Source organism: Columba livia, chromosome 1 (assembly GCF_036013475.1).
Source record: "Columba livia isolate bColLiv1 breed racing homer chromosome 1, bColLiv1.pat.W.v2, whole genome shotgun sequence".
NCBI lineage: Eukaryota > Metazoa > Chordata > Aves > Columbiformes > Columbidae > Columba > Columba livia.
Genome location: NC_088602.1, coordinates 77939267 through 77965460, shown reverse-complemented (window position 1 = coordinate 77965460; position 26194 = coordinate 77939267). Strand labels below are relative to the sequence as shown.

At 41.8% G+C, this 26194-nt stretch overlaps 1 protein-coding gene and 2 long non-coding RNA genes across 4 annotated transcripts in view; 2 read left to right on the top strand and 1 right to left on the bottom strand.

The window, feature by feature from the left end:
* Nucleotides 1–445: 445 nt before the first annotated feature.
* LOC110365494 (uncharacterized) lies at nucleotides 446–1048 on the bottom strand. The gene is made up of 2 exons (XR_010469856.1): nucleotides 820–1048; nucleotides 446–600 (listed from the first exon to the last, which is right to left on the bottom strand). It is a non-coding gene; the product is annotated as an uncharacterized LOC110365494 (long non-coding RNA).
* Nucleotides 950–2856, top strand: LOC135578343 (uncharacterized). The gene is made up of 2 exons (XR_010469855.1): nucleotides 950–1070; nucleotides 2392–2856. It is a non-coding gene; the product is annotated as an uncharacterized LOC135578343 (long non-coding RNA).
* Nucleotides 2857–17826: 14970 nt separating this feature from the next.
* CXADR (CXADR Ig-like cell adhesion molecule) overlaps nucleotides 17827–26194 on the top strand; it is a 36407-nt gene continuing 28039 nt past the window's right edge. Inside the window, exon 1 of one of the 2 annotated variants that reach the window (XM_065063630.1) lies at nucleotides 17827–17994. In XM_065063630.1, the coding sequence (XP_064919702.1) occupies nucleotides 17943–17994 (52 nt within the window). In that variant the 5' untranslated portion in view covers nucleotides 17827–17942. The remainder of the gene's footprint in view (nucleotides 17995–26194) is intronic. The other variant, XM_065063622.1, reaches the window with a different exon arrangement.

Below are 26194 nucleotides of genomic sequence, written 5' to 3'. Positions count from 1 at the left end.
CTTACAAATCAAGGAAGTTCTTGCTGGGTTAAGATGAATAACAAAGGGCATAGAGGTATCTTTTAGAAAGTAAATGTGTCTGTATGATGAGTTATATACATTTCACAAGCAGCAGAACTGAGAAGTTTGTGAAAGAACCAGTTCTCATAGGACTCCACCCAGTCAAAGGAAGCAAATAAGCGGCAACATATGAACCAGTTAAATGAAATGAAGTTATACACACCCAGTCCTGGGTCACTCTCAGCATTTATATGGTAATATATAACCAAAAATGTTAAATGGGTTTATAGCACTGCGAAATATTAATCTATCTAACAAAAGCACTTCATATTTTCTTTGAGACAGGAGTATTTTCTAATGCAGCAGTTTACCAGACACTGGGAGACATGGGTGAATGTATGCTATATATTTAAGCTTTATAGAGAAACACTCCATACAATAGAAATGAATGTGAAATTAGTTTTTTATTTTAATTCCTTAAGGCACGTCCTCCTCTGTCTTTTTCCTCTTTTGTTCTTTTCTTGTGCATTTTGATTGCTGGTCTCTCTTTTCCACATTTTTCTTCTTTCTGCTCTTTGTTTCTGACATCCTGGGCAGTACCTAGAAAGAAAGGGAAGGGAAAGAAAAAAAAAAGGAAACACCAACCAAACCCCTGCCCTGCTCCTCTTATCTGGTGCTAATGATGCTGTAAAGAGCTAATGCCTCGACTTGCTGTTATTGCAGAGAGCCCTGCTGCTGCCAGACAGCTGCGTGGAAAGAGCCTGATAGGAGCAGCCCCTCTTCTGATGCTTAATATAGCTGAATCGTGAGAAAAGGTACCTGAGTGGTAAAGCCAGCAAAGCTGCTACCAATGACAGAAAGAGGCCAAAAATGCGTTAGCACCGGCAAACCTTGAGTGACAGCCTGCAAACACGGTTTTATCATAGTTAATGCATGGTAAATAATGCATGGCAGGTACTCGCATGCTTCCCTTGACAGCAGACGCAGGCTGCATTTATTAACCCTCAAGTCACACCACTGACCTCCTTTTTCTGAAATGTCTGAAGGAGGAACAGATAGCTGGGTGCACGGTAATTATATGCTGGGTTACCAGTCCTATCATCATTCTGGTCCGTTTTACTACCACGCGTGTTGGGGTAGTCAGTCAATGCGTTTTGAACAGATTATTCTTAGTCCATGTTGGCTTATAAAGGCACATATTGCAGAGCCAATCATGTCATTTAAAATAAGCTAGGTCGTTAATTAATTGCTGAGGTGGGAATATCATTGTTTTTTCTGATCGGAAATGAAAATTCCCAGAAAGCGTCATATCTCATTATCATCACCAAAGGAAAATAGGAGCATTGTTATTCTATGGATTGCACCTTTTCAATGGCTGAATTGCCAGCCCGAGGCTGTGTCTGGGTGTGCAGGGGTGGGGAGGGAGGGAGAAAAGGAGGAGGGGAAGGATTTGACCGAAGTTCTCTGGTTTCAGGCTGTGACATTTGTTTTCCTAGAAGATGATAGTGTTCTGGCAGGCTGTTGCAGTTTTTGTCTGGTCAGCTTTATCTCTGTATATAGAGCCCCATATAGCCACTGCACGTTGAGCTCTCAACGTGCTGGTTTTATGTGCAAAAAAACTCTGAGAAAAATCTGAGAAATTGCATAGTCAATATGCTGTACCAGAGATATCTCTTGGATCTTTTATTTTCGTTTTGTTCTTCTTCTCCACCAAGCTGGTCTAGTGCTTTTTTGTTGACTTTATTTTCTTTTCTTCCCCCTTTTTTTTTTTTTTTTAACTGAGCATAATGAAATGTGATTCAGAGCTCATTTTGCTAATCATCCCTCCTTTGACCAAAAAGTGCTTTGCGGTGTCTACATCCAGCTTGGTGGTATCAGATTTCAGTGTGAAAGCGCTACATTCCTGACTGCCTTGCATTGTCTTTGTGTTTGATTTTGCCCGGTAAAATAAATTGAATACTTAGAAAGCCTAATCCCATTCAGGAAAAGATAAACAAAAAAGGACCAGGAAAAAAAAAATCGGCCTTTTTTTTCCGTTGTTGTTTGGTTGGTTGGTGTTTTCATGCTTTTCCACTCTTTCTATTAATCTTCATTCTTTTTTTTGATGCTACCCCACGCTCAATGTTTCTCTGCCTTCAATTTACTTCAGATTTGATTCTAGTTCTTGACTTCTGTCTTTTGCTGAAGAAAGCACTTCTCTATGTAATAGACTTAACGATATATTTGTTAATCAAACCGGTCTAAATGGATATGTTATCAGTGGCTGTGAAACTTGAGCATATAACATAATATTAGCACATGCTACCATTAAACAATGCAACCTGTATGTAGTCTTTGTAAAAAACTTGTTCCACAGATATGTGTAAAAGCCTAATTTAGTGTACCCTGCAGAACATTCAGTAAGAGACCGACAGAGATAAGGGCCCAGTTGCATCCTTCTGTGAACGAGATAACGGGGGTCTTCAGCACAAAGCAGGAGGAAAACCAGCTCAAGCCATTGGAGCCTTGGCCAAACCCAGTGTGCTAGATGAGAAGTGCATGACAAGATAGACTGCAGCCTTCGTCCAAAAGACCCCCGCCCGTGACCACCCGGAGACACTGTGCAGGCGCAACAGGAAAGAGCCAAAGGTGACCACTATGGATATAATTCCTTGGAACTCATTTTAATAAGAACGGCCTTTTCGAGGAAAAAGTTATTCCAGGCATTCCTGGAATAACCATGAATGTGTAATCCTTTACCACATTTAACCAAGCTTGCTGCTACTGGAAAGGTGTGTGCCACGGTGGAGCGGAGACTCCCCGGCGGCCCAGCACTGTTTTGCCTGCTTGCTGCTTGCTGCAATAAATTCTAAGCAATTTATTCCGACGAGTGCATGCTATTTATCGTGATCGTCTATAACATCTAGACCTCTGAAATTCCCCAAATACCTATTTTTTTTATATTTAAAAAAAAAAAAAGTTACTTTGGAAGAGAGCTGGAACTTTCACCTTTTGGTTCTTTCTGTAGTTCATGACAGAACTGGCTCATGCTGGCAATGCTGCTTGAGTCATTTCAGCATCTTAGAAGCACTCTGGTTTTTTTATATATAATTATTTATTTTTGTTTCTTTTATAATCTATTGATAAAGCCTACATTTTTAGATGTATCTTTTATTTTAAATGTTCCTTTTTTTTCCCTGCCTTTGGTCTTGTCTGTATTCGTCTTGTCTGGAAGGTTTTTTTTTAACATAGATGCTTGACGGGGTGGAGGGAGAGTAGCTGTAGCTTTTTGTGTGAATGCAGTTACACTGGCACAAAATAGTATAAGTAGAGTGCCACTATAAAGTGCAAGAATTATGACTATTCTCAGGAAAAAAAACAGTCGTAAAAGCAATATTTGCCGTGGACTCAACATATATTTGAAAATAAAGGGCCCTTTTTGTAAACAGCGAATTCCAAATATAAAGAAACTGGCACATTTAAAAAAGAAATCCTTTCTGCCCATGTTAATGTTGATAGTAATGACAAAAACAACCCATCAGAACACCCCTTTGTTTTGAAAGTTAAATTTACAAATTAAGCAGCACCACAGTTTGATTTATTTTTCAGAAATGTCTTTGTTTTGCATGCAATGAAATATTTGTTTGAGGAGGTTTGTTTTTTTGGTTTTTTTTTGGTTTTTTTTAATTATTATTATTTTTGTTCGTTTGTTTTGTTTTGTTTATTTGCTTGGAAGGCTGGGCTTCTTTTACACTTTCAAAGGCTATCCTTTTTTAATTATCTTTTTGAACAATATCTTTTTCTCTGTTTCTGTGTCTTGTTTTTTCCTTACATAGCCTCACCCACTTCAGAGACACAATTAAGAACCTGGAGACCTTCAGAAAAGGAGGTCTTTACATGAATTATTTGGAATGTTATCATATTTAAAAAAAAAAAAAAAAAGTTTGCATTTCTAAGCATCCCTCCTGGTCTTTAAAAACTAAAGCTGGCATCTGTGTAGGCTTGAATTTAAATGGCCCCTGCAGGCTTTTTAGCTCAAAGAATTATTTTATTCATTTGGTTGTTCCTTATTTCTTCCTGTAGGGTAACTACAAACCTAGCTCTTATATTTGTTTACTTGCCTCACTTTGTTAAATGATTATGTCTTCACCAGCGCTTATGAGTTTATTAGTGCTTAAAATGCACTTAAATTGTTGAACTCGGTCCAGTTTGCCTTTATCACCCTATTTTACCTGCAGCACTTTTTGCTGTGATTGTTCCCCATGTATCCCTAACAATAAGCTCTCTGAATGTAGAAACATACCGAGTTAGCTGAGCAGAGGATGTAGGGAAATGTCAAACATTATTTGTCTAGCTTTATTTGCTCCTGTTAATACATCCCTCATTTGTATCGCCTGTGGGCAACGTTTTCAAATACGAGAGATTATAACCGGGTACCTTACCACCACATCTACTGAAAAATGTCACTGACACTTTCTTTAATGGAGACAAAAACGTTTCACAGGCTGAGTCTCCTGCTCTCCTCTTTCTGGATTCTCCTGTGCCCAGGCCAGCGCACTTGTCCTTCGGTGCCACTGAAGGGCAGGCCATGTTCCCCAGCCCAGCCTCAAGAAGCTCCTCACCCACCTGCCCCCTTCTTTAATGCCGTTGGCTGCTCCCAGGGGTCCAGCAGCTCACTGTCCCCGCAGTGGTGCCCAGGCAAATTTTTGAGAGGTTGTTTCATAACAGAATTGCCTGAAATGACACGAGCTAAAGAAGAGAGAGACGTGGTGCAAGGTAAGAGCCAAGGGGCTGGAAGCATTTGTTTGGCATTGCTGAACTGCACTGGCTCCAGTCAGTAGCCAGTGAAGTCCATCTCTTCTAAAATACCTTCTTGAATCCTATGCCTGTAGTTGTAGTGGCCAGAAAGGCAGCATGGGTGGGATAACCATTGCCAGGAACGTTTGAAATCCCAGGACAAGCTTTGCGCTGATCCAGCAGTAGTGAGGAGCCTGCCCTCTCCTGGGACAGGCTCCTCCGTGGTGGCACAACTGCTCTATGGGCAGTTCTTTCCATCCGAGAAGGTTTCAGGGAGTTATAGGGTGTTTCCAGCACATTTAAAACAAGTGTCAAAATCTCCCAGTCCCTCTTGACAACCTGATCAGTCTTCAATGTTCATAAACGGCTGTGTTCTGCTCAGCTGTGAGGTACTTGATAATTTTATAACCATTAACAAATACAAAAGATAACAAATAAAAGAGATAAGAAGTGGAAACACAAATCAACATCTGGCTCAATCTTTTTCCTTCCTGGAAAGAAAGAATAGTTTGATTTGTTTTGGGGTTTTTTTGTTTTGTTTTGTTTTTAGTAAATACATATCTTATCTGTGACACTGAAGAAAGAAAGAACTGCAAAGAATGAAGTTTATATTTGTGCCAACATGGGAAGGCTTGAAGTATTTCTGTTGGAATGAGTCTTGGACTAGGTCCTGAGGAAAATCTTCTGCATAATGGTAACAGTCCCTGTGCCAGCAACAGATTGTTACTGGTGGCAGTGGAGGTCCTGATGGTTGGTGAGAGTAACTGCTGTGTGCTGAGACATTATTTTGTAATATTCGTAATAGACCACTCAGTTCACATTTGTACGTGAGTGAGGAAAAAGTGGAACATGATAGGGCCAAAGATACCTGAATACAAATCACTGAGGGGAAGACTGTTTGGCCTTCACTTTAAATCCATGAAGCAAAATCTAAGCCCATCAAAACATCAGAATTGTTTTGACAATCTGAAGAGATATTAGCCACTTCTAAAATGCTCTAAAAGATACACACCTATAGAGAAAGGCAATAGATTTTATCAGAAGAAAGCATAAGGCATCTGGAAAGGAGTCAGTCTATTCTTTGTCTTCAACTAGTGGCAAATTCTGTCTTCATTATAAATAACTGTTGGGCAACTTCATGGGAAGTTTTTCGTAAATTATTAAGTGTTTGCTTCTAATGTTATAGCAGGGTCATGTAGATAAGCCATAGATTTTGCCCCAGTTTGGCAAATACAATGTTGTTTTCTAAGTTGTAGTATAAACACACCCTCCTTCCAGGCCCACCCCTTTGACCACACCATCTCTGCTTTTGTGTGTCTGTGTTATTTCCTTCTTTCCACCATGTCACAAATACTACTTGATTTGGTACTGTTTTGGCTGAGATCTACTCTATTTTCTTACATCCTTTCAATCTGTTCACCTTCCTGGCCTGTGCTTTGTCAGGTGGCATCATCTTTTATTGCCCCTAACATCTTTCTGCTTTCTCTTTTGGTTCTCAGTGGCATCAACGGACTTTCCCAGGAAAAAAAAAAAAAAAAGGTGAGGCCACTAAGTTAATTTATTCCACATCCTTGCTTAAAGTTTCTCTCTCCCAGGAAACATGAATAGTTTGCTAGTAAGTAGGCAGTTAGGTGTTATTACTTGTATCATGACCATCTCCTTCCATCCATTTCATACTTACCTTGGAGGCACTTAGTATATATCATCACTACAAGTTTTTTAACTTTTCACATACATTGACTGTCTGTGTCATACCTTTGGCTGGTTTTGGTTGCTTGGTTGTTTTTGTTGTTGGCGGTTGTGTTTGCTTGAGTTTGGTTTGGTTTTGTTTTGTAGGGAGAAGTGTACCCTCCATATTTCTGGTCATGGCTATAATTACTTAGGTTTAGTTCTAATTTCTCTGGACTGCTAAGGGATGCCATATGTAAAATACTCAGCTTCAGGCCACCTAAAGCAAATGATAAATATTTGTTTTTTTTAAAAAAATGATAGTTTATAGAGTGTCCTGTCCCACTCCCTCCACTAAAAGAAGCTCCCCAGCCTCCAGCCACCAAAAGTTACTTCAGGCAGCAGAAGCAGGAACAAAAAGAAGGATTGTTCTCCTTCCTTCCCTTTTCTGATCACTGCCGTTCATCCTGAAGCTGATGAGCTGAAAGCTCTTTGATTTGATGGATTTCCAAACGGTAAGCAGGAGAAGCTGAGGTGTGAATACACCTGCTATTTTGCTGCTCCTGCTATAGGAACAGTAGTCTCTCACTGAGATGAAAAACATTTGGGACAGTAGCATCTTAGGTGACTGCAAAAATAAAAAATGCTAGGAGGCTACAGCCATAAGAATGTTATGAAATAATGTCACACTGAAAATTAATCATGTTTGACCTGACATGAGGTTACAATGCCAGGTGAATTATCATCCAAGTAATATTACTTTGTGGTAAAATTAAAGTGCCCTATCTTCACTGACAATGAATCTTGAAATAACTGGGTTCATTATGACAGTTTAATTGCAGACCTTTAGGAGCACTAAAAAGAAACACTAGCTTCAGAGAACAGAGTAGACGCATTACTTAAGACTCAGATCAACATTTTGTTATGCATACTTAGGGAAACAGAGCCACAATTCATAACTGGAGCCTTCAGACATGCTGTAGCACAAACAGACAATACTATACACAGTTTTGACAGTCTTTTAATAGCAGATTTAGATAAAATGACAATCACTTCAGTTGTGGTAATAATCCCAGCTACACAAGACATCCTTGTCTTTTTGTAAAAATGATCATCCTGCAGTGATGTCAGGAACGCATATGTTGATCACAGAATCATAGAATCATTTAGGTTGGAAGAGACCTTTAAGATCATCAGATCTTACCATTGACCTATCACTGTCAAGTCCACCACTAAACCATGCCCCTAAGAACCTCATCTACACGTCTTTTAAACACCTCCAGAGATGACAATTCCACCACTTCCCTGGGCAGCCTGTTCCAATGCCTGACAACCCTTTCTGTGAAGAAATTTTTCCTAATATCCAATCTGAACCTCCCCTGGTGCAATGTGAGGCCATTTCCTCTTGTCCTATTGTCTGTCACTTGGGACAAGAGACCAACAACCTCCAAGCTACGACCTCCTTTCAGGTAGTTGTAGAGAGCGATAAGATCCTCACATGCATATTCCTAACAAGCAGTAGGTGACTCAGGAACTGATGCAACAGGTGGGTGAAAACAGATGTTGCCACGAGTGGGGCTGTGTCGGCTGCTGCCTGAGTCATCCCAGTCTGCTGCCCCAGAGCTGGTAGGAAGCCAAACCTTGCACAGTGAAGCTCTGAACTCTGTGAGCTGGGTGAGAGCTGGACCCTTCATTACAGTGGTGTCAGGACTTCTGTAGCCTGTACTTAGATGAAGTATCAATAGCTTCCATCAATCTCTGCTGTTTCAAGATAAGGTTTCACAAGACAGCTGAACTGATCTAAAAGTTTGCTGCTGTAAGAGGGAGACCCCAACTCTCATCTGTCCTGGTTTCATGCTCCTTTCCCTCTTTCAAAATTGTGGGATTTGCCTGATGCCATTTTCCCAGCAGCTGCAAGGCAAAGAACACATGCAAGCACAGAGGAGAAGCAGGGAGCAGTGAGAGCATGGGGGAAGGGAAGGGCCACGACTGCTTCTTTTGATGGCACTCCAGACCAAGCAGCAGCCTTTACCACCCTGTACTGTAAACAGATCTTTGAACTTTCAGTGAGAGGTCATAAAATGCACTAAATTGTCCTATGAAATGGATGTTGTAGCACCTATAACATTTCTTGCAGTTCCAGTATCTCCTGTATGAAGGGGTACAACAGTGTTTTGCCAAGATTAAGTTACTGATTTTAGTTTTTCATATTGTCCCTTTCAGACAAGCAAATATTTAATTATACAGTTATTCAGATGACGATGAAGCAAATTGCCAAGAGATTTCAAGAAACAGCAAAACTAAGACTCTGGCTGTCCTGCTTTTCCACTCTCCATGTCATACCATTTGGCTTTGAACTCCTGAATACATTTTGTTCATCCTCCTGGAGCATTTCACTAATTGATGAAAGATTAAAACATAATTCAGGATGACATTCACCACTGAAATATTCCTTAACAAGAGGTAATAAGCCGAAACCATGGAGGAAAGGGAAAAATTATTTCAGAAAAAAAAAAGCAGAATTTGAAAAGTAGTTTAATTTCTTTGTAGAAAGGTTTCATTTCTTTATAGAGGACTACTTGCAGAATGTCCCCAGGTACACCACAATTCTGCAATAAGCGCCACTTTCAATAAGCAATATCAGTATTACAGTTTGCCATTAGGTTAACAGTGCCAGAATTCCATTTCAGGGCTACTCCTACTGGGCAAACACTTTTCACTGACTGTCTGGGAGGCCATTTAAAGCAGGTTTGACTGTAAACAGTTACGCAAGACATTACAAAGGTTGTTATCAGAAAAAATATGTATTCCTTACACTGTCAGCATTTTTTTCCTGAGCCAAAGTAATTACAAAGCACTATTGAAACCAATCCAACCTGTTTATAGAGTAGGCAAGAAAATTATATAACCCTAAAAAAAAAAAAAACAAAAACAAAAACAAAACACAAAAAACCCTTTACCAAGTGAAATTTTTACACATTTTACAGTGGTGTAATGTTAAATGATCCAGCAACATACAAATGCATCCAAGTCAACCTGGAACACAAACTGGAACTCACACTTATTACAGGATGCTGTTTAAATGCACTGGGTGGGGAAGACAAAGCTCAGTGAAGGACACCTGCACATTTGAGAGAGTTCATCTTCAGGTCAGTGAGCAACAACCATTGCTATCTCACGTAGCTATGTCATATACTCCCTTCCACAAACTGGTAAAGTTTTTAGACCTTTCTTTTTGCCCCCATGAGAGAAGGCTCCTCCAGAACTTCCAACTCAGAGAATTAGAAACTTTAGTCTTGAGAAAAAATGGGGATTCCCTGGATCAAAGTTCCTGCCATAACCAGCAGGTGTGGCTGCAATGAAGGAAGTAACGAAGGGCAAAGGGTGGTTTATGGCACACTTGCCAATGTATCACTCAGCTGGATCTGCTCTGAGGGTACATGATCAAGAGTAAGAGAAATGAGAGAAATGAAGGACAACATAATGGAAGTGGAAGAAACATGAGGACAACAGTATGACTATTTTACTTGTAGTTTGCTATTTAGGCAGTCACATTCATTCTTCTGCTTGTGCAGAACCCTCTTGATACACAGTGTAATTTATAGGAAGGACATCTGTGCAACATCAGTTTCAGCATTCTCAAGCTCCTAGGCACTGCTAAGCAAATTTTGGGGATTTTAGGGATTTCCTTAGTTAAATGTAGCCTGGATACATGTTCACCTGAGAAAAAATGAAATTTAAGAAACGGAACCTGGAAAGGCAATGTTGGGGGTTAAGCAGAAAAGGCAGGAGTTTGTGGGAATGGTGGTGAGGAGGTGGCATCCAACTCAGAAAGGGCTGGGAAACCCTGTTATATAGTACTGCAAACCAAAACTTTATGAGTAAATCCCTTCTTCCTACACACCCAAATACTGAGATTGTATATCTATATATACAAATCTTATTAAAAAATAAAGTTAAGATTGTTTTTATTTGTTATTTTTTTTTTTTCTCTGTGTGATTTCTGCAGGTGTTCTCAGTCTACCAGCTGCAAACAGGTTGTAATATTTATTCATTTTTAATTAAAGTTCTGTTTTTCATGACTGTAGAAGCTGATACCTTAAAAGAATAGAGAAGACTGGACAGCACAGAGCTTCAGATAAATTGGAGAAAATTGCCATTCTTCAGTGATCTCATGTATAGCGACAATAGGTATTTAATGGAAGTACCATCAGTATCTTTATAACTGTGGGCCCCAACATGGAGATACTCAGTGTTATTTAACTACTCTGTTGGAAACAACAGCAATTAACTCTGAGATACCTTTGAGGAGATCAGCATTAAGAACGGTTGCATTTACCCTGAAAAACCTAAACTCCTGTGACAAGCAGATTTTACAGCCCCAAGCTAACCCCCAGCTAGGCTTCCCTGGGGAAAGGGAATATCAGACACCTATGCAAGAAGTATTTCAGAAAGCATCCAGCTAAGCAGAGAGTGTATCTCACTGATAAAGCCCAAAGGTAAAGTGTGGGACAAGGAGTTAAGTGTGTCACATCTAAGCAACTGATTCCATACAACTAGCTGATGGACCTGAAATGGCACCTGTCTACCTACCTGTTCTCAAGATCTTCAGTTATGAACACCTTCCTTACAGCACCATCCCTATCACTTATTTTTGCCCTGTTATTCTATTCCTCCCACTATCTTTCGTGCTGACACTCTGTTCTTTCATCCACCATTGGCTGGTACCCAGACCTTCAGGCACTTGGGCTGGTAGGCCAGAGATGTTAGGAGTGATCTGGGCATGCCTGTGGGATCTGGTCTCACTGGCAGAATAAGCAAATGAATGTCAGTCAGATGAAGTGAGTGTTACATGCAGTTGGCTCCTGCCTTAATTTACCTCCTTCCTGTTTCCACTGGCTAATGGCTGTATCACAACACGGTGGTTAACACAGTCACTAGAAAGACTTGTGCACTCCAGGTCACAGGCCCTCTCTCACACCACTTAACACATATGCCTTGAGCTTGGTATGAAAGGGTAATTTCCCCTGATTATGGACAATCTTGCCTCAGGGGTTCCGGGATTTCACTTCAGGAAAGAGCTTTGAGCAGCTTCCTACTGAGTGGGCAATGTCAGCAGCAACAACCAGGAGAAACTGGGATGCCCAGTAGGATAGTGGCAGTTGAGTAGCAGTTCAGAAAATGTCACTGGTGGCTGAAGTCGTAGATACAGACACCAAAGAGGCCAGTAAGTGCTAGGGCACCACTCATATATGCCTTGCACAAACAAAATAATCTGAAAGTTCATGATGCAGTCCAAGCAGACATCAGCTGTTAGCTCTGTGCTATCAACACTGACCTAATTTGGGGATTCAATATGAAATGCCATTGCCTCTGGCATATCTGTGATTATCGTCCTGTTCTACTGTACTCCCTGAAGGGTCAGATAAACCCCCTTCCCACTAGTCTTAGCTCATGAATGCAATAGTTTCTCCTCTCCTTTGCAAGTGTGGATCCTGTTCCTAGCCTTGCCTACTCAGTTCTCACAAGATGAACTCATTTTTTTCTGAGCACTAGAGAAACATATTACAAACACCTTTTAACCACAGATGCCAGCTCCTATACCTTTCAACTTATTTATGGGTGGTTTCCATGTTTCCTTTGGTCTATTAGGTCTGTGATGATCACATCCAGCCTGGCCACGGAAGAATCGCCCCCAGTGCTGAGCAGCTCCAGTTGGCAAATACAACCCAAACCAAGCATAACCCATACCAGCCCTGAAAGGAAGCACACAACTGCTTTCTTCTTATGACTGTAATTTTAAAGATCCACATTAGGGGTGAATACCTAGATGAATGCTGGGTGTCAGACCTGAGTTCCCTCCAAGAGAGCCAGTTGTAGGAGTGGGAAAGCAGCACTTCTTCACGAGCATTTCAACACAACCGTCCTGTCATACACGAGTATTTCAACACAACCGTCCTGTCATACACCTGATTTCACTCCAAAGGCCAAATTTCAGGAGGCAGATGAGAAGATTTAGTTATTGCTACAACCATCAAGCATGGGCCTGTTCTTCCAAGCCTTTCTCACAACTTCACCTCCCTTGTGCTGGTTTTATGGCTCCAGCAGTGGTCAGTAATCCATTCTGCAGGTAAACCAAGCTAATAAAAAAGTAGATGGCAGTAATTATTTGCTAGTCTGGTGAGCTAAATTAGCTCACTAAATTGTCAGAAGACTATCAAACCTGGCACAAAGGGAAAGTCTGGTGACTACAAAGCTGAGAGTGGGGAGAGGAAACTGGGACTGTGCTTTCTGTGAAATGCTGTTGCTGGGTCATACTGGCATCAGCAAATGCCACAGCTTAAATTCCATGCAAAAAGAGAGACAGAGAGAAAAGCGGAGACAGGAACGTGAATGTCACCTCTTTAGGAGACAACAAATCTTCAGATCAGCTGCTAAAGAAGCATTTCCTCATCACTTCATGAAATCACATGTATTTTTCCTCTAAAGGGAAGTTTTCTTAAATCACGGTGGTGAATATTAGCTCAGAAAAATAGTTTGCTACAGGACAGAAGGGTATTGCCAATTATATTAATGTTCCAGCCAACAGACATTGCACTTTTACTGCATGTGCATACACAATGAAAGTTTGAATACAATTAAATTTCTAATGTATGACTAATAAAAGATGTGTAGCACTAGTTTTTTATAAAGACAAATCACACAACGCACTCCTCCGCTGAACTTTGAACAAACCAAATCTGTCTTATACTACATGGATTTTGCTTCCCTTTTACAGCATAAATATGTAGCTTTACGTTTGGATCAACTCTGGCTGCCCTCAATAGAGGACTGGTGTTCCTTCTTTCTGCTGTTTTTGCATCTAAACAATGCAAACATTCAAGTGAGCTCTGAGAGGAAATTATTCGAGGCAATTATATTGGTAAACTTTAATATCACAGGGAAACAAACGTGAAAATTGCTGCCCTCTTAAAATGTCTTTGCTAAAAATAGTCTTTCCAAAAAGAGGAGCACAGTAGGGTGTGAATTTTACTCTGATAGCAAGCGTCACTTGATTGAGGTGCTAAATGTGAAAGCTGTTATTTTAACTTTGAACAAGACAATCTATGAAAAACATGAACCTGAATTAAGGAAAATTAAACCCCAGCTATTGTTGGCTATTTTTTCATTTATTTATTTTTATTTTCCCCAGTAATGGATTGCATTTAGTTTATCATTCCTAAAAGGTAGCAAGGAAACAGCCCAAGCTTGTTAAAGGCAGAACCTGGTCATCCAGTCACCCCACACGTGCAGATCCATGACTCCTCCCAGGCATCACCAGGTGCTCTCTCTGCAGAAGATGAGGTGAGGAAGGGGGTGGTGGTACCCAGTCAGACCCGTCCCAGTGGGGAAGCTGGAAGGCCGCACTCCCTGGCCGCAGGAATGTGATGCTGCTCCGGGCTCTACCGGTTGGGCCATGATGTCAGAGCGTATGCTCAAAGCTTTATTATGAAATACTTAGTGCTCAGTATGTTTGCGTTTTAAAATCCTTTACTGTAATCTCTCCATGTTGGTGAGACCTTAATGTAGATTCTCTCTTGACTCTGGTATCTATTTTCAGCATATCAGCCTGATTTGCCCTGGGCTGGTTTAACTAATGCTGATAAGGACATCGAGTGCCAAAAAGCTCAGCAGTAGGAAAGTGCCTGTTCCTCGCATGGGGGTATGGACACCAGTATAAGCAATTCGGAAAATTAATTTGTAAAAAAAAATGGTTGTGCAAGCTAGACCTTTCTCTTCTTGCGGCTCCGGATGCGGTGCCACTAAACTGATCTCAGTTGATTCACTGTCCTGCCCTTTCCCTTCCTGCCACCCACCCCCCTTTTTATTTATGCCAGCTGGCACTCAGGCAAATAGTCAGGAAAAGAGTTCAAGGGAGCTCAGATGGTTGAAAACAAAAGGTGCTCATGTGTGGCCAGCCTGGCTTCCCAAACTTACTTATCAGCTAGTGTCATGCGCTCCAGCACAAGTGCACACTTGGGAATACTGGGCTTGAGGCGAGAGCAGGACCACACCACCTCCAATTTAAATGACCAGCCTCCAGGTGGATTCACACGTAACAGCAGCAGCCTGCAACTGCTGAGCAGAAATGGCCCTGTCCTTCTGCTTCCACCTCCCCTTTACTGGCCAAATAACACTGTGTCCTCCCTCCTGCTGGCTCTGGCCTGAATAACAGAGCAAATGAATGGAGTCTGCGGATCCAGAAGAAAATGTGTCTCAGAAAAAAATGCAAAGACTCCTTCCTACAAGTAGAAATCCAGCCCCAAAGTCCGAAGGGTACTATTCGCTCCTTCTCTTTCTTCTCCATTTCTTTCTCTTGCCCTTCTTGAGACATGTTGTTATCCACGTTAGAAAACATACAGCCCTATGAGGATTTTTTCCTCAGGAATTGCGGTGGCTGACCACATGATGGAAATTGAAATGGAAAATATTCCCATTTTCCTTGTATGGTGTGATTTGTGTAACGCAAGCATGGATGATTTCCATTTCATTACTTCTGCAGGTCAAGTCTATGGGTAACTTCCCTCGACACTCTTCCACCCTTCCCATCAGAAAAACCAAACCAAAAGTAATTTTGCTTTGTGGAGGGTCAGGCAGACAAGGAAATATGCACACCATTTTATTCAAGTTATGAAAAGTTTAGTTTTGATATACCAACATGTCCCACCACACCATTTTGTAAACTTACGTTAAAATTATTTCTGAATTTGTGCTTTTTGTGTAAAAGTTATGTGTAAAACAAACAAACAAACAAACAAACAAATAAAAAAAATAATGAAATACTGTATTGATATTATGCTTTTATTTCAAGTTATACATAAATCTAGGCTGACATTAATGTAGGGGTTCTCATACTGAAGTTTTTCTTAAACATATTAAATTAAATCTTTATATTTAACATAATTTTTAAAATACATGAGCAGGAGACAGCATTTTCCATTAAATAAATGCTAACCAATCATCCATCTGAAAAATGTGGGTCTAGACTGCAGCCCTCTGCTCCAGTGGATATATCTTCCTTGTTGTGTGGATTCTGCCTTCACCCTGGAGCCTTTTTTGGGCTTCATCCAAAACTCTGGCACTAGCAGAAACCTGTTCAAAAAGTTTTGAACCTGACCTTTTCCTTTGTGAGTGGAATAGTTTTGGTAATTTTCATAGTTATGTTTTTCCCTCATTGTGTTTAGTTTTCCAGGAAGCATAGGCCACTCAAAAATCTCAGAATGTCACATCCTCTAATAAATCTGGTAGGTTTATGCCTTGTTAGCCTGACCAATGTTTGCAGTGGGTAAGCAGGGATTTTTTGCTTTTTAAAAATAATTATTATCTAAACATTTGCCTTTTGATGTACCCTTAATTTTCAGGAGTGTGAACAATGCTCAGGAGTGTGAATATGACTGCATCAGTGTTGCTTTCGATTTAAATGAGACCAGGAATAAGTTTGTCTAGGCTAGACAAAGTGTGGCCCTCACGTTTCCTAAATGCAGTACAGTACTTATTTTAATTAATAGCTAAGATTTATTTCACAGAAGGGCAAGCATCTCTATTCTAATGACGAATCATTTTCTCTTTCTGTAGTGACTGTGGTTGCCTCATTATACTTTCCATGGTATATAATTTCTGTGTTGACACAAGTGGATGTACAGCAAAAAACCTCACTCAACCAGTCAGCCTAGGATACTCGAGTCAGATTACCCTTTAAAGCACAAGTCTGCAGCACATACAGAAAACAACAGAATAAAACAAAGTCTGAATATCCCCACTTTGACATTCTGGTTTCTTTAGCTTAACATTACATGAACAGTATTTTATTTCCTTCATAGAAGGGAAAGGTAATTCTGTTCTGTCATTAAATAAAATGCTTGAAATCTCCTGATTTAAAATCCTATGCGTTGCAAATAGCATCTAGCATCTCACTGGGTAGATTTGTTTTTAAAAGGAGATCTAACAAACATTGTGAATTGTCATGTCTTTACAAGATATGAGTAGTACTTATCTGTATCGTCATGGAAAATGACAATGCGTTTACCCTGCTTACCAAAAAAACAAATTCTGAGCTGGCAGGTAAAAGCTCCTGCTTTACTGAGAGTAACCATCCATTTTGAAAAACATCAGTGCATGTTCATATATTCATTATTCCAGCAGAAAAAGAGCCAACACTGATTTCATCACTAGGAATCCTTTATTGAAAGAAAGGTGTAACACGTCCTTCTTAGCTAACCACGTTATGAGTGGTTACCCATTTGATCTAATGTTTGCAGCAAGGGCAGAAGGAACTTTATTATGGACATCAAAGAAAAATAATAAACAGTAATATGATCCCTTTCAAAATTTGTTTGGACTGCAAAATCTGGACTACATAGCTTTTGCATTTGTGTAAATATTTGGTTATGAGGACGCTTTCTTAATATAGACAGAGCTGTGGACGTGGCAAAGGACACGGTACCACTACAACTTATCCCTTTACAAGAAAAAAACAACCACAGAAAGACATTTATGTCATTTAGCAGCTTTGCTATTGCACTATATAGCAATATATGCACAGCATATATTCATATTCATCAAATGCACTCAACTGTGGAGAATAAAACTCGTCAAGTCTGCTTTATCTTCTGATAAATGTAACTGAGGGTTTTGCTGTATGTGTCGTGCAAACCATGTATTTCTGAAATTGGCTGGGGTTGCCATTTTGGGCGCCGTGCAGCTGTGTCACATTACTGAGTTTTGATTGTACCCTTCCGCAAACCGTCTTATCTTCCTTTTGTCTTGCTAGTTTTCTTGAATTCCAGATCTTTCAGTCAAAATACGTATGTGTCGCATAGGGAGAGCACAAGACGTTTCAACAGCGTTGCCATGGGGACTGACGAGGACAAGCAGACGAGTCTTTTTAGTGCTCACACTAACGGCGCAAGGGCCACCACCTGCCGGGCGGGAGCGGTGCCCCGCGCTCGCGGCGGTGACCAGCCCCGCAGCCCGCCCGCATGGCGCCCTTAGCATGGTCACCTCAGCTCCCACAGACACCCCTCACCCGCTCACACGGGGCTACGGGCGCCCCGGCCAACGCGCGGTCCCGTTTCCAGCGGCGAGCCCGGGGCGGCAAGGCCGGTGAGCCCTGCCTGCGGGCGACGCCGCTGGGCGAGGCGCCGAGAGCCCCGCGCAGCCCGGCGGATGGCTGGGGCTGCCCTTCGCCGCGGTGTGCGGACACGTGTTGCCGCACCGGGGGCGGGGGCGGCGGCGGCCCCGCCGGGCTGCGCAGCGGCGCTGGACGGGCGGGGGGCAGCAGCAGGTACCGCTGCCGGGGGTGGGCGCCACCGAGCGGCCGTCGGGGCGGGGCTGGGGCGGGTGTCGGCCGGAAGTGACGGGGCTGGGCTGATTCACCTGCTGGGCGGTGCGCGGGGGTGGGGGAGGTGCCCGCCGGGAGGGAACGGCGGGTGTCGCTTGGCCGCCGGTCGCGCCGCGCCATGGAGCCGTGGCCGCCGCTGCTGGTGTCCGTCGTGCTGCTCTGCTCTGCAGGTGAGCGCCGGGCGCAGGTGGAGGGGAAGAGGCGGGAGGGAGGGAAGAGAGGGGGCGGCGGCGGCGGCGGCTCTGCGGGGCTGAAAGAAAGGACGGCGGGGCGCTGCTGCCCGCCCGGCTTCTCCCCCGGTGACCGGGGGGCGCCTGCCCGCCACACCTCTGCCCGTGCGGCCGCCCCTCCGTGTGTGTGTGTGTGTGTGTGTGTGTGTGAGGGGGCAGGCAGCTGGGCGGGGGGCTCTGTCTCCGCCAGCCCCTCTCCCGGGCGGGCGTCGCCGCCCACCCCCTCCCTGCCTGTGGCTGGGTAGCGGCGCCTGAGGCGCGGTGCCCGGTTGGGCGCTGGCGGCTGGGGCGCGCTGCGGAGCCCACCTGGGCTTTGTCCGCCGACCGTCGGCGGGGCGGCCAGCGCCACTGCCGCTGTTTGTCTTTCCTCCCCTTATCCCCCGCCCGCCTCTGCCCGTTCCCCTCCTGGGCAGCCCTCGGCGTGGCTGGGGCGACCCGCCCCGCTGCAGGCTCCCTGTGTTTCTGCGGCGTGCGTTTCCTCCAGGTGGCGGCGGGGTCTGTGCGTGATGGGCTTTCCGCGCCGCCCCCGGCGGCACTACCGTGCCGTGCTGCACTACTGTGCCGTGCTGCACGACGCCCGGTGTCGCTCCCGGCGTCCCGCCTCTGGCCGCGCCCCGGGCCGGCGGGGCAAACGGTGTGAGCGGCGGCAGGAGCGGGTCCCGCTGCGGGCGTGCGGCCGGGTGGGCGCCACGCGGGAAAACCGCAGTGAAAACACCAAGAAAATTGAATTTGAAACCACAACCCTGCACGTGTAATAAATAGCCCTTTAATATCTGGATCTGACGTCGAGTTGGTCTCGCTTTGAAAGGGTGAAAGGGGCCAAATGGCTTCCACGGAGCCCTCGCAACCGGATTGTCCCAGACCTCATGGCCACGATTGAACTCAGTGGAGGAAACGGGGGAAAATTTGAAGGGGGAGAGGGAGAGAAGTTGATTTAGATGGATCTAAACTTGCTTATTTTTCTTGATGAGAGCAGACAAAGGATTAGATATTTTCAATTAAAAAACAAAACAAAACAACAACATAAAAACCCAAAAACAACAACAACAAAAATACTACCCAAATCAAACAAAAAAAGCTACCAACCATGTCTGGGCAACTAAAAAGTAGGCAAATGTTTTTCATTTCAAACATTTGGTGTTATTAGGTTCCTGTAATTAACTGAGTTGGAGTGCCATGTTAATGTTTCCTAAATATATATTTAAAAAAAAAAAAAAAGTTTCCACTAAAGTTGACCCAAACTCATGTGAAACTACAGAAGATTGCAAAATACCTGTGGCGGTTCAGGTTCACAGTAAAACATATGTCAGTGGTGTCAGGAGGCCAGTTTTTGTTTCTTGTTGAAATGTTAACACCTTTGATGTCACTGCTTCATTGGGAAATTACTCACGGGATCAAAATTCTGTGTCTATAATGGAGTGATGAACTCTGATCTCCAGTATGAAAGGATATTGGTAGTTCTGCATTAACTCTTTCTTTAGGCAGAGTTAGAAACAATATAGATGCTGTGTGAGAACTGTGAGTTACTAATATTTAGTTGGCAGGGTTAACAGTTAAGATTTATGTTGAAACACTTCATGTAACTAAAGCTGTGAAAAAAGCTTGTGAGTAGGATTTTTATATGTACTGTGGGTGAGCTGGATCAGTTCTGGGCTATCAAGCACCATGATACTATAAAGCTAGGAATAATTAATATATGAAGTAATGTAGAAGCAGAACAAAATTTTACACTTTAGATGTGCTGAAGTGCACAGGTGTTTTCAGGCTTTTATTGGATAATTTCGTAAAGAAAGTAATATATTTGTGTTTTGATTTGGAGTGCCTTTTGCGCTGTTATTTGGATGACTGTACGCTAAAAGACATAAATTTCACAGTCCTCTGAAGGAAATAATTTAATTATATATGAGTTGATACAACCTCTGAGCTTGCTTGTGCTTTTTCCCCCATCAGACTGAGTTAATATTTCTGGGTCTGCGTTCCACATAGACATTACTTCCTTCACTGAGGGAATGGATGTCAGTAAGTTGCTGTTCTCCATATGGACCCGACTTGTAGGAAGTTAATTTTTGTGCAGCTGAGTGAAAGCTGTTGGCGGTGGAGGATTGTCTAGGTGCAGAAGTCTTGTCTTGGGTTTGTGATACGGGAATAATTTGTCATGTTATTTTAAGGCTTGCCCCATGTGATGTGTTTTCACGGTCTGTTTTTTTCTTCCCCATGTAAGCTTCATTTTCCTTGTTATACTATCACTAAAAGTAGATAGTTCAAAATAACTGATTTTGTATAAATAAGAAGATGTATCTTGACTGTACAAAATTCACCTTCAGCAGGCAATGGGGGCTATACCATTACATGTTGAAATAGGAAAGTGTTTGGATTTAAGGTGTCTCTGAACTCTGCTTAAGGTCAGCTTCACAGTGATAAATAACCAAATTGGGGACTTCCCTTTGACTTGCAGGGAGGAAAGAGTTCATCCTTGAGCATTTTCCAATACTAGGGGAGACCAATTTGTTTCTGCTCTATCTTTCTAATTAGTAATGAATGAATTCTGGTGAATGCCTTGGTATTATATGGCTGTGCAACTGATAAATAACTTGTGGCAGTTTCTTCTTGTATTGGTGCTTTTGGAAGATGACCACAAAACAGGTTGGTGTAGTGAAATTCAGTATGGTATGAATTTACATTTGAATGACTATTTCTGCACCCATAACAGTATTTCTAATTGTACTAGTTCTTCTCTATCTAAAAATGCACTTCAAGTCTGTGATGAGGGAGAGCTTGATGGCCATTTGAAGGGTCTGTTTCCTATTGGTATGTATTGTAGTTACTTATGATTAGTCATTCTAGGTGGTTGGGGATTCCCAAAATGTACAGAGTTTGTTTAACTTAAATAAACATTATATAGCTGTCATCAACAAATCCTGGACTAGGGTAATAGAAATTATGTACCTCTTCAGATCTTGAAATATTTAATTGAGGTACCAAGTATTAAACTGTTTTCCAAAAGGCAATACAGAATTCTGTTTTAAAGAGGAAAGCTGTTAAGGGCTGGCAGATAATTTTGTTATGTTTTATGGATATGTAAACTGGTGTATTTTTTGTTGTTGTTATTATTGATCCTAAGCTTTCCAGAATGTGTGATCATCTCAAGAGCTAATATAAAGAAAGTCTATTGTTTCTCATTCAGTGGCACTGAGCACATGTTTGCCTATGGGTGACGTCAGGGGGACTGTGTACTTACTGGTAACCTCTTACTGACTATACAGTGTTGGGGCATCATCATCTCATTCTATTTGGAGCAAATTCAAGTTTGTACAGGGTTTTAGAAGACTGAGAATACATGTAGGTGCTTAACTTGTGTTTCTGATTTAACAAATAAGATGCTGACCTACACCAGTTAAACTTTAAAAAATATGTAATGGCAGGACACGTTTAAAATAACTATGAAATGTTAACATAGATTAGTATCTGTCTTCGTATAGGTATAAAAAAAGTGATTGCATATGTGATGACCCATCTAGCCTTCAGAAGATGTGATACAAAATAGTAATGCTGTGCACATAAATGCTCAAATTGATGCTCAGAGTTTTAAGGTAAACAACTAGGCAGGAATTTATTTAGTCTGTAGTGATATCTCTTATTGCTGCTCTTGTGGTAGTGTGGTTTTTGTTTTTTACAATAGTAGTAGTAGGTAATTTTGTACTATATTGAAATTCTACAATGTGTGATGCTTTATTAATAGAATAGTAAGCTTTTAAATAAAGTATGAGTAAGCTTTAAGAAAAGGTTGAGGTTATTGCCCTATCAAACTTGCGAAAGTATTTCCCATAACATGCATGCACGAGCAGAACCTAATGTAGGCATGGTGAGTTAGCATTTGGTGGCTAGTACACTTTATCAAATACGTATAATAAGAAACTTAAGCCTGTTCATGTTTTTATGCATGGAACAGGATCTTACAGAAAGTTGAATTAGGAGAAATTTGACTGTCACAAGAGTAAAATGATCATTCCTATACCAGTTTCTGAATTGCTAAACCCGGTACGCTTCATCCATTGCAAAGTAATTTTAGCAAGTTGCAGGCTTCAAGTTCTTAAGTGTCCATTGATGTGAAAAGTTATCTGAAGATCAGGACTTCTTTCCTAGGTGTCCCGGATTTTAGCATTTCAAGAAGTATGAAAAACTTTAACCAGAGTTGACTTAATCAACTAGTTACTGCTATGACATCAGCTGTACGTTTTGAATTAGTAATTGTGCCTTAACTAATCTGTGTTTATCAGAAGGTATTTTATGCATTTACAATGCTGCTGCAGAGATTATTATAGCTCATCACTTTGGTCTCCCCCTGTGCTGGCTTCCTCTGTGTTCCATCAAACTTCAGCTGCCTGTCTGTCTTCACTTCCAGTGTTTCACAGCCTCTTCCAAAGCTGAGTTTGCTTAATATAGAGATGAAACTATGACTCCTAAATAACTGGTTTAGATTCTACTGCTGCTTTACAAAAAATACATTTTCATATGAGCACTTGTACACTTCACTGCTGATTCCAGTCATGCTTTGAGAAATTCCTTGTCAATGTCTTGAAATCTGCCTTGATATCTGAGCGTTGTAGAACTCATTTGCTGCAGCGCCCACAGAGGTTTGTACAAACCAGGGAACTTGTTTTTGAGGCCAGTATTGTTTCATCATACTTCCCAACTAACTTAATAATTTGTTGCATGCATGCATCCATAAGCTCTTAGTGGCGATGATTCTCTTTGTGCTCTTGTTGCAATTTCTGGTTCATTTAGTGGAGCTTTTAGATGCTGTTTAAAACATAAATACAGAAAAATTTCAACAATTGTGTGTCTCACCAGCTTTTAAGAATGCTTCCCTCCCCCCATTGCATCAATTTAGTTGCTCTTCTTGGGAATTCCTCTTTTTACTAATTTGCATCTTGCAGGAGATGGTTGTAAGAGCCACTTCAGCCTGTTGCCATGGGAGTAAGTGGCAGTGAAGCTATAGTTCTGTGGAAGCCTGTTTCAGTAGCAGCTTGGACATAAGCAGCCCCTGCATCCTTGCTGGTTATTTCCTTTACTGCACCGCTGCCGTGATTGCGTGAGCTTGTGCCAAACGGGTGTGAGCTGAGGCAGCGTAAAACTTTCATTGATTTTCTTTTTTTTTTTTTTTTTTTAACTGGCTAGATTGTATGATTTGAAACAAGAGTTTGCCAACAACTTGTCCTGGTACAGAGCAGTAATGAGCAACACGAGGAATGGCAGAAGAGCATTAGGAGGAAAACATTCTGCTTGATCTATATTCTCCCATAGGAGAGGAATGTCTGTATAACCTGGGCCTCAAAGAAGCTTAGCTGGGGAGTCTGACTACATTGCTAAATCAGGCAATCAGTTGAGTGGCTAGATGTTACCTCGAAGTTAATTTTTGCATCCCGTTTCATGTTGTTTCTGCCTGTTCCTTTTCCTCATCCAACTCAATGAGATTGAGTTTGAGTTGTAACAAAAGAGAGTCAGCTGGAACCTCAAACCCATATGAGGGGAGTATATTGCTATTGAGTTTTTATGATTATTATTTTTTTTAATGTCACATACTTATTGGATCGTGTATTTGAAACTTGTGATTTGATAGAGAGGCAAGATTTGGAGCTTTATTGGCTGTAGGCTGGAATCATTCACCGGTGCTGTGATGTCCTTTAACTACAGTTAAGAAGCATCTGAGCTACTTGATGGTCACAAGTTTTGCAGTTGCTGCTATATTTTTTTTAATAGATAATGTTTTCCATACCCTACAGCTAAAACCACCTAGTATGTTGAAAGATGATTAATCAACAAGAACTATTTGGTGTGTGTAGAAGGAATGATGAGAATTTCATGAATTCACAACTCCTAACTTGTACAGAGTAAATCTGTGTTGGCAACTGAAATTTCATATATTCACTGATCCTGCATTTTCACTTCTTCCTTGTAGATATATTAACAGCATAAGCTACAAAGAATGTTGCATCTCAGTTGTTTTAAGGCATGTAAAATAATGTGTGTGTATATACATATTTTAAAGCCTCTCTAAATTTTTAAATTACTAGTTAACTTTGTGATTACTTAGGGTGGATATTCTAATTCTTTGAGCTTGTTCCTTTCTGTCTTACATGGGGGGGGGCATGGAGGGAAGCAAAAGTGGGCAGACAGCCACTCCTTTCTGGCATTGTGATGCTTTACCTTTTTCTTTAAAAAAAAAAAAAGCAACAAAAAACCAACCCAAAAACCAAAAAACCTAACTGTCTACTACTGAACAAAATAGTTTTCAGTATTACTGTAAAACTTGGATAATGTGCCAGGAAAAAGCATTGCCTGTTCAGTAGCTTAGAAGAGCCAAAACCCCTTTACTCAAGTGAAAATAATATGGCTGCTCAGTTAAGTGTTTGATTGTACTTAACTCGCTCATGCATTGACTGACAGACGTGCCTAACACATTCACATTGCGGAAGAGCTGCTTCATTCAGTTTCCTTTTAAATGCCATCAAATTGTCAGGAAGAAAAAAATCGAATCATGTGACTTGATTGCTTAGGGACTTTAAGCCTTCAGTATCAGTTTGTAACGGGAAAATAAGTGACTGGTGGGGCTAAAAGCAAATACAACCCCTGCAGTTGATGTAGACTTGGTAGAGAAGAGGCGGGCTTTTTGTGTGAATAAGCCACGTCAGGATTTGGGTTCAGATTTTTTGGTTTTAGTTTGACTGAGAAAAGTCTTTGGTTGGCTCTCATTTAATTTTACACTTTTAAATACTATTTCTAGATGGTTCCTTAATGGCTCTTAAATGCAGTCTGAAGGTACAGTTTCACATTGCACCTAGTTGCATTACAGATGTGATGTGGTTACATCTGGTGTAACTTCACATGTCTGTCGAGCTTGTTCCTGCTTCCAGCCATGGTGTTTGGCTTCCTTCTTCCCTCCCTCCTGTCAGAGCAGCATCGCACAGCTGCTGCGTTGGGGCCATTCAGCTGATACGAATGAAAACTACTTTTTTTTTTGGTGGAGTGTGTTGTTTTCCTGCTGGGTGAGTTCAGCAATACAAAGCATGTCGTGGCTGCGCAGTGTGGAGAGCTGGCAGCAGTGTGGCTCTGGTGTGGGTGTAATGTGAAATTGCTCTCTGTGGGTGGGGTTCCCTGGCAGAGTAGCCAAACCCTTATCAAGGTTACGCAGCCTCACAGCTTTTCTGTGCTTGGCTTTGTGCTCCCTGGTAGTTACCTTGTGCTTGGGGGTCTCTCCTTCACAGAACCCCACCTGGAGAGAAAAAGCAAAACTTCCTATGCAGAGTCAGTTTTTAGTGGAGTCAGTTTTTTGTTCTGGGTTTCTGCCTTTTTGCATAAAGTGTTACACTGGCATAAAGGGAGGTGACCGGATCAAACCTGAGGGTGAGACGGCAGGACCTCAGCAAATCCAAAGTGCCCTAGTTGCCATTCTCTTAATTCTGCCACTTGGATTAGGTCATGCTGGATCATTTATGTGAACAAGCCTTAAAACTCAGAACTCATAGTGATCTTCTGCAGATGTCGGGCTGCTTCTGTGCTTATAATTAATCTTAATCCCAATTTTTCTTACAGTATCCCCTTCTCCTTTAAGTTGTCTTCCAAAAGTGTATCCTTTCCTTCAGTAATGAGATACAAATGCTCCCTCTCCACTTGATAAGCGAGTCCCTCTCCAGTAAGGTCATCAACTGCTGCAGTTGCTAGGAGACCTGCCTGGTGACTTCGGGTTTAGCAACAAAAAAGCTTCAAGAATGTGCTGAACAAGTAAGGAGCACAAGGACAGTTGTAAGAGGAAAGGGATGTTGGATAGAATCTGAAGGCAAGGCAATGTTAGGGAAGAAGCAAAAGTTGCGGGGGGGGAAGTAAAAGATCAGTAAAGCTTTAGCCTGTGATTTTTAGGTTTTCATAGTTGTTCAACTATTTCAGCTGATCTTGGTGGATTACAATTGAGAATGAAGTTAAGCTCATGCTAGGTATTTGCAGAGTTGGGGTTATATCGGTTAAGAATTTTTATATTGGATTGGGAGGATGAATATGTTCGAACTGAATTGTGCAGGATGTTTTGAATTGGGGCATGGGGATGCAACACTACATGAATTAGAGCTAATTATTCATTTAATGC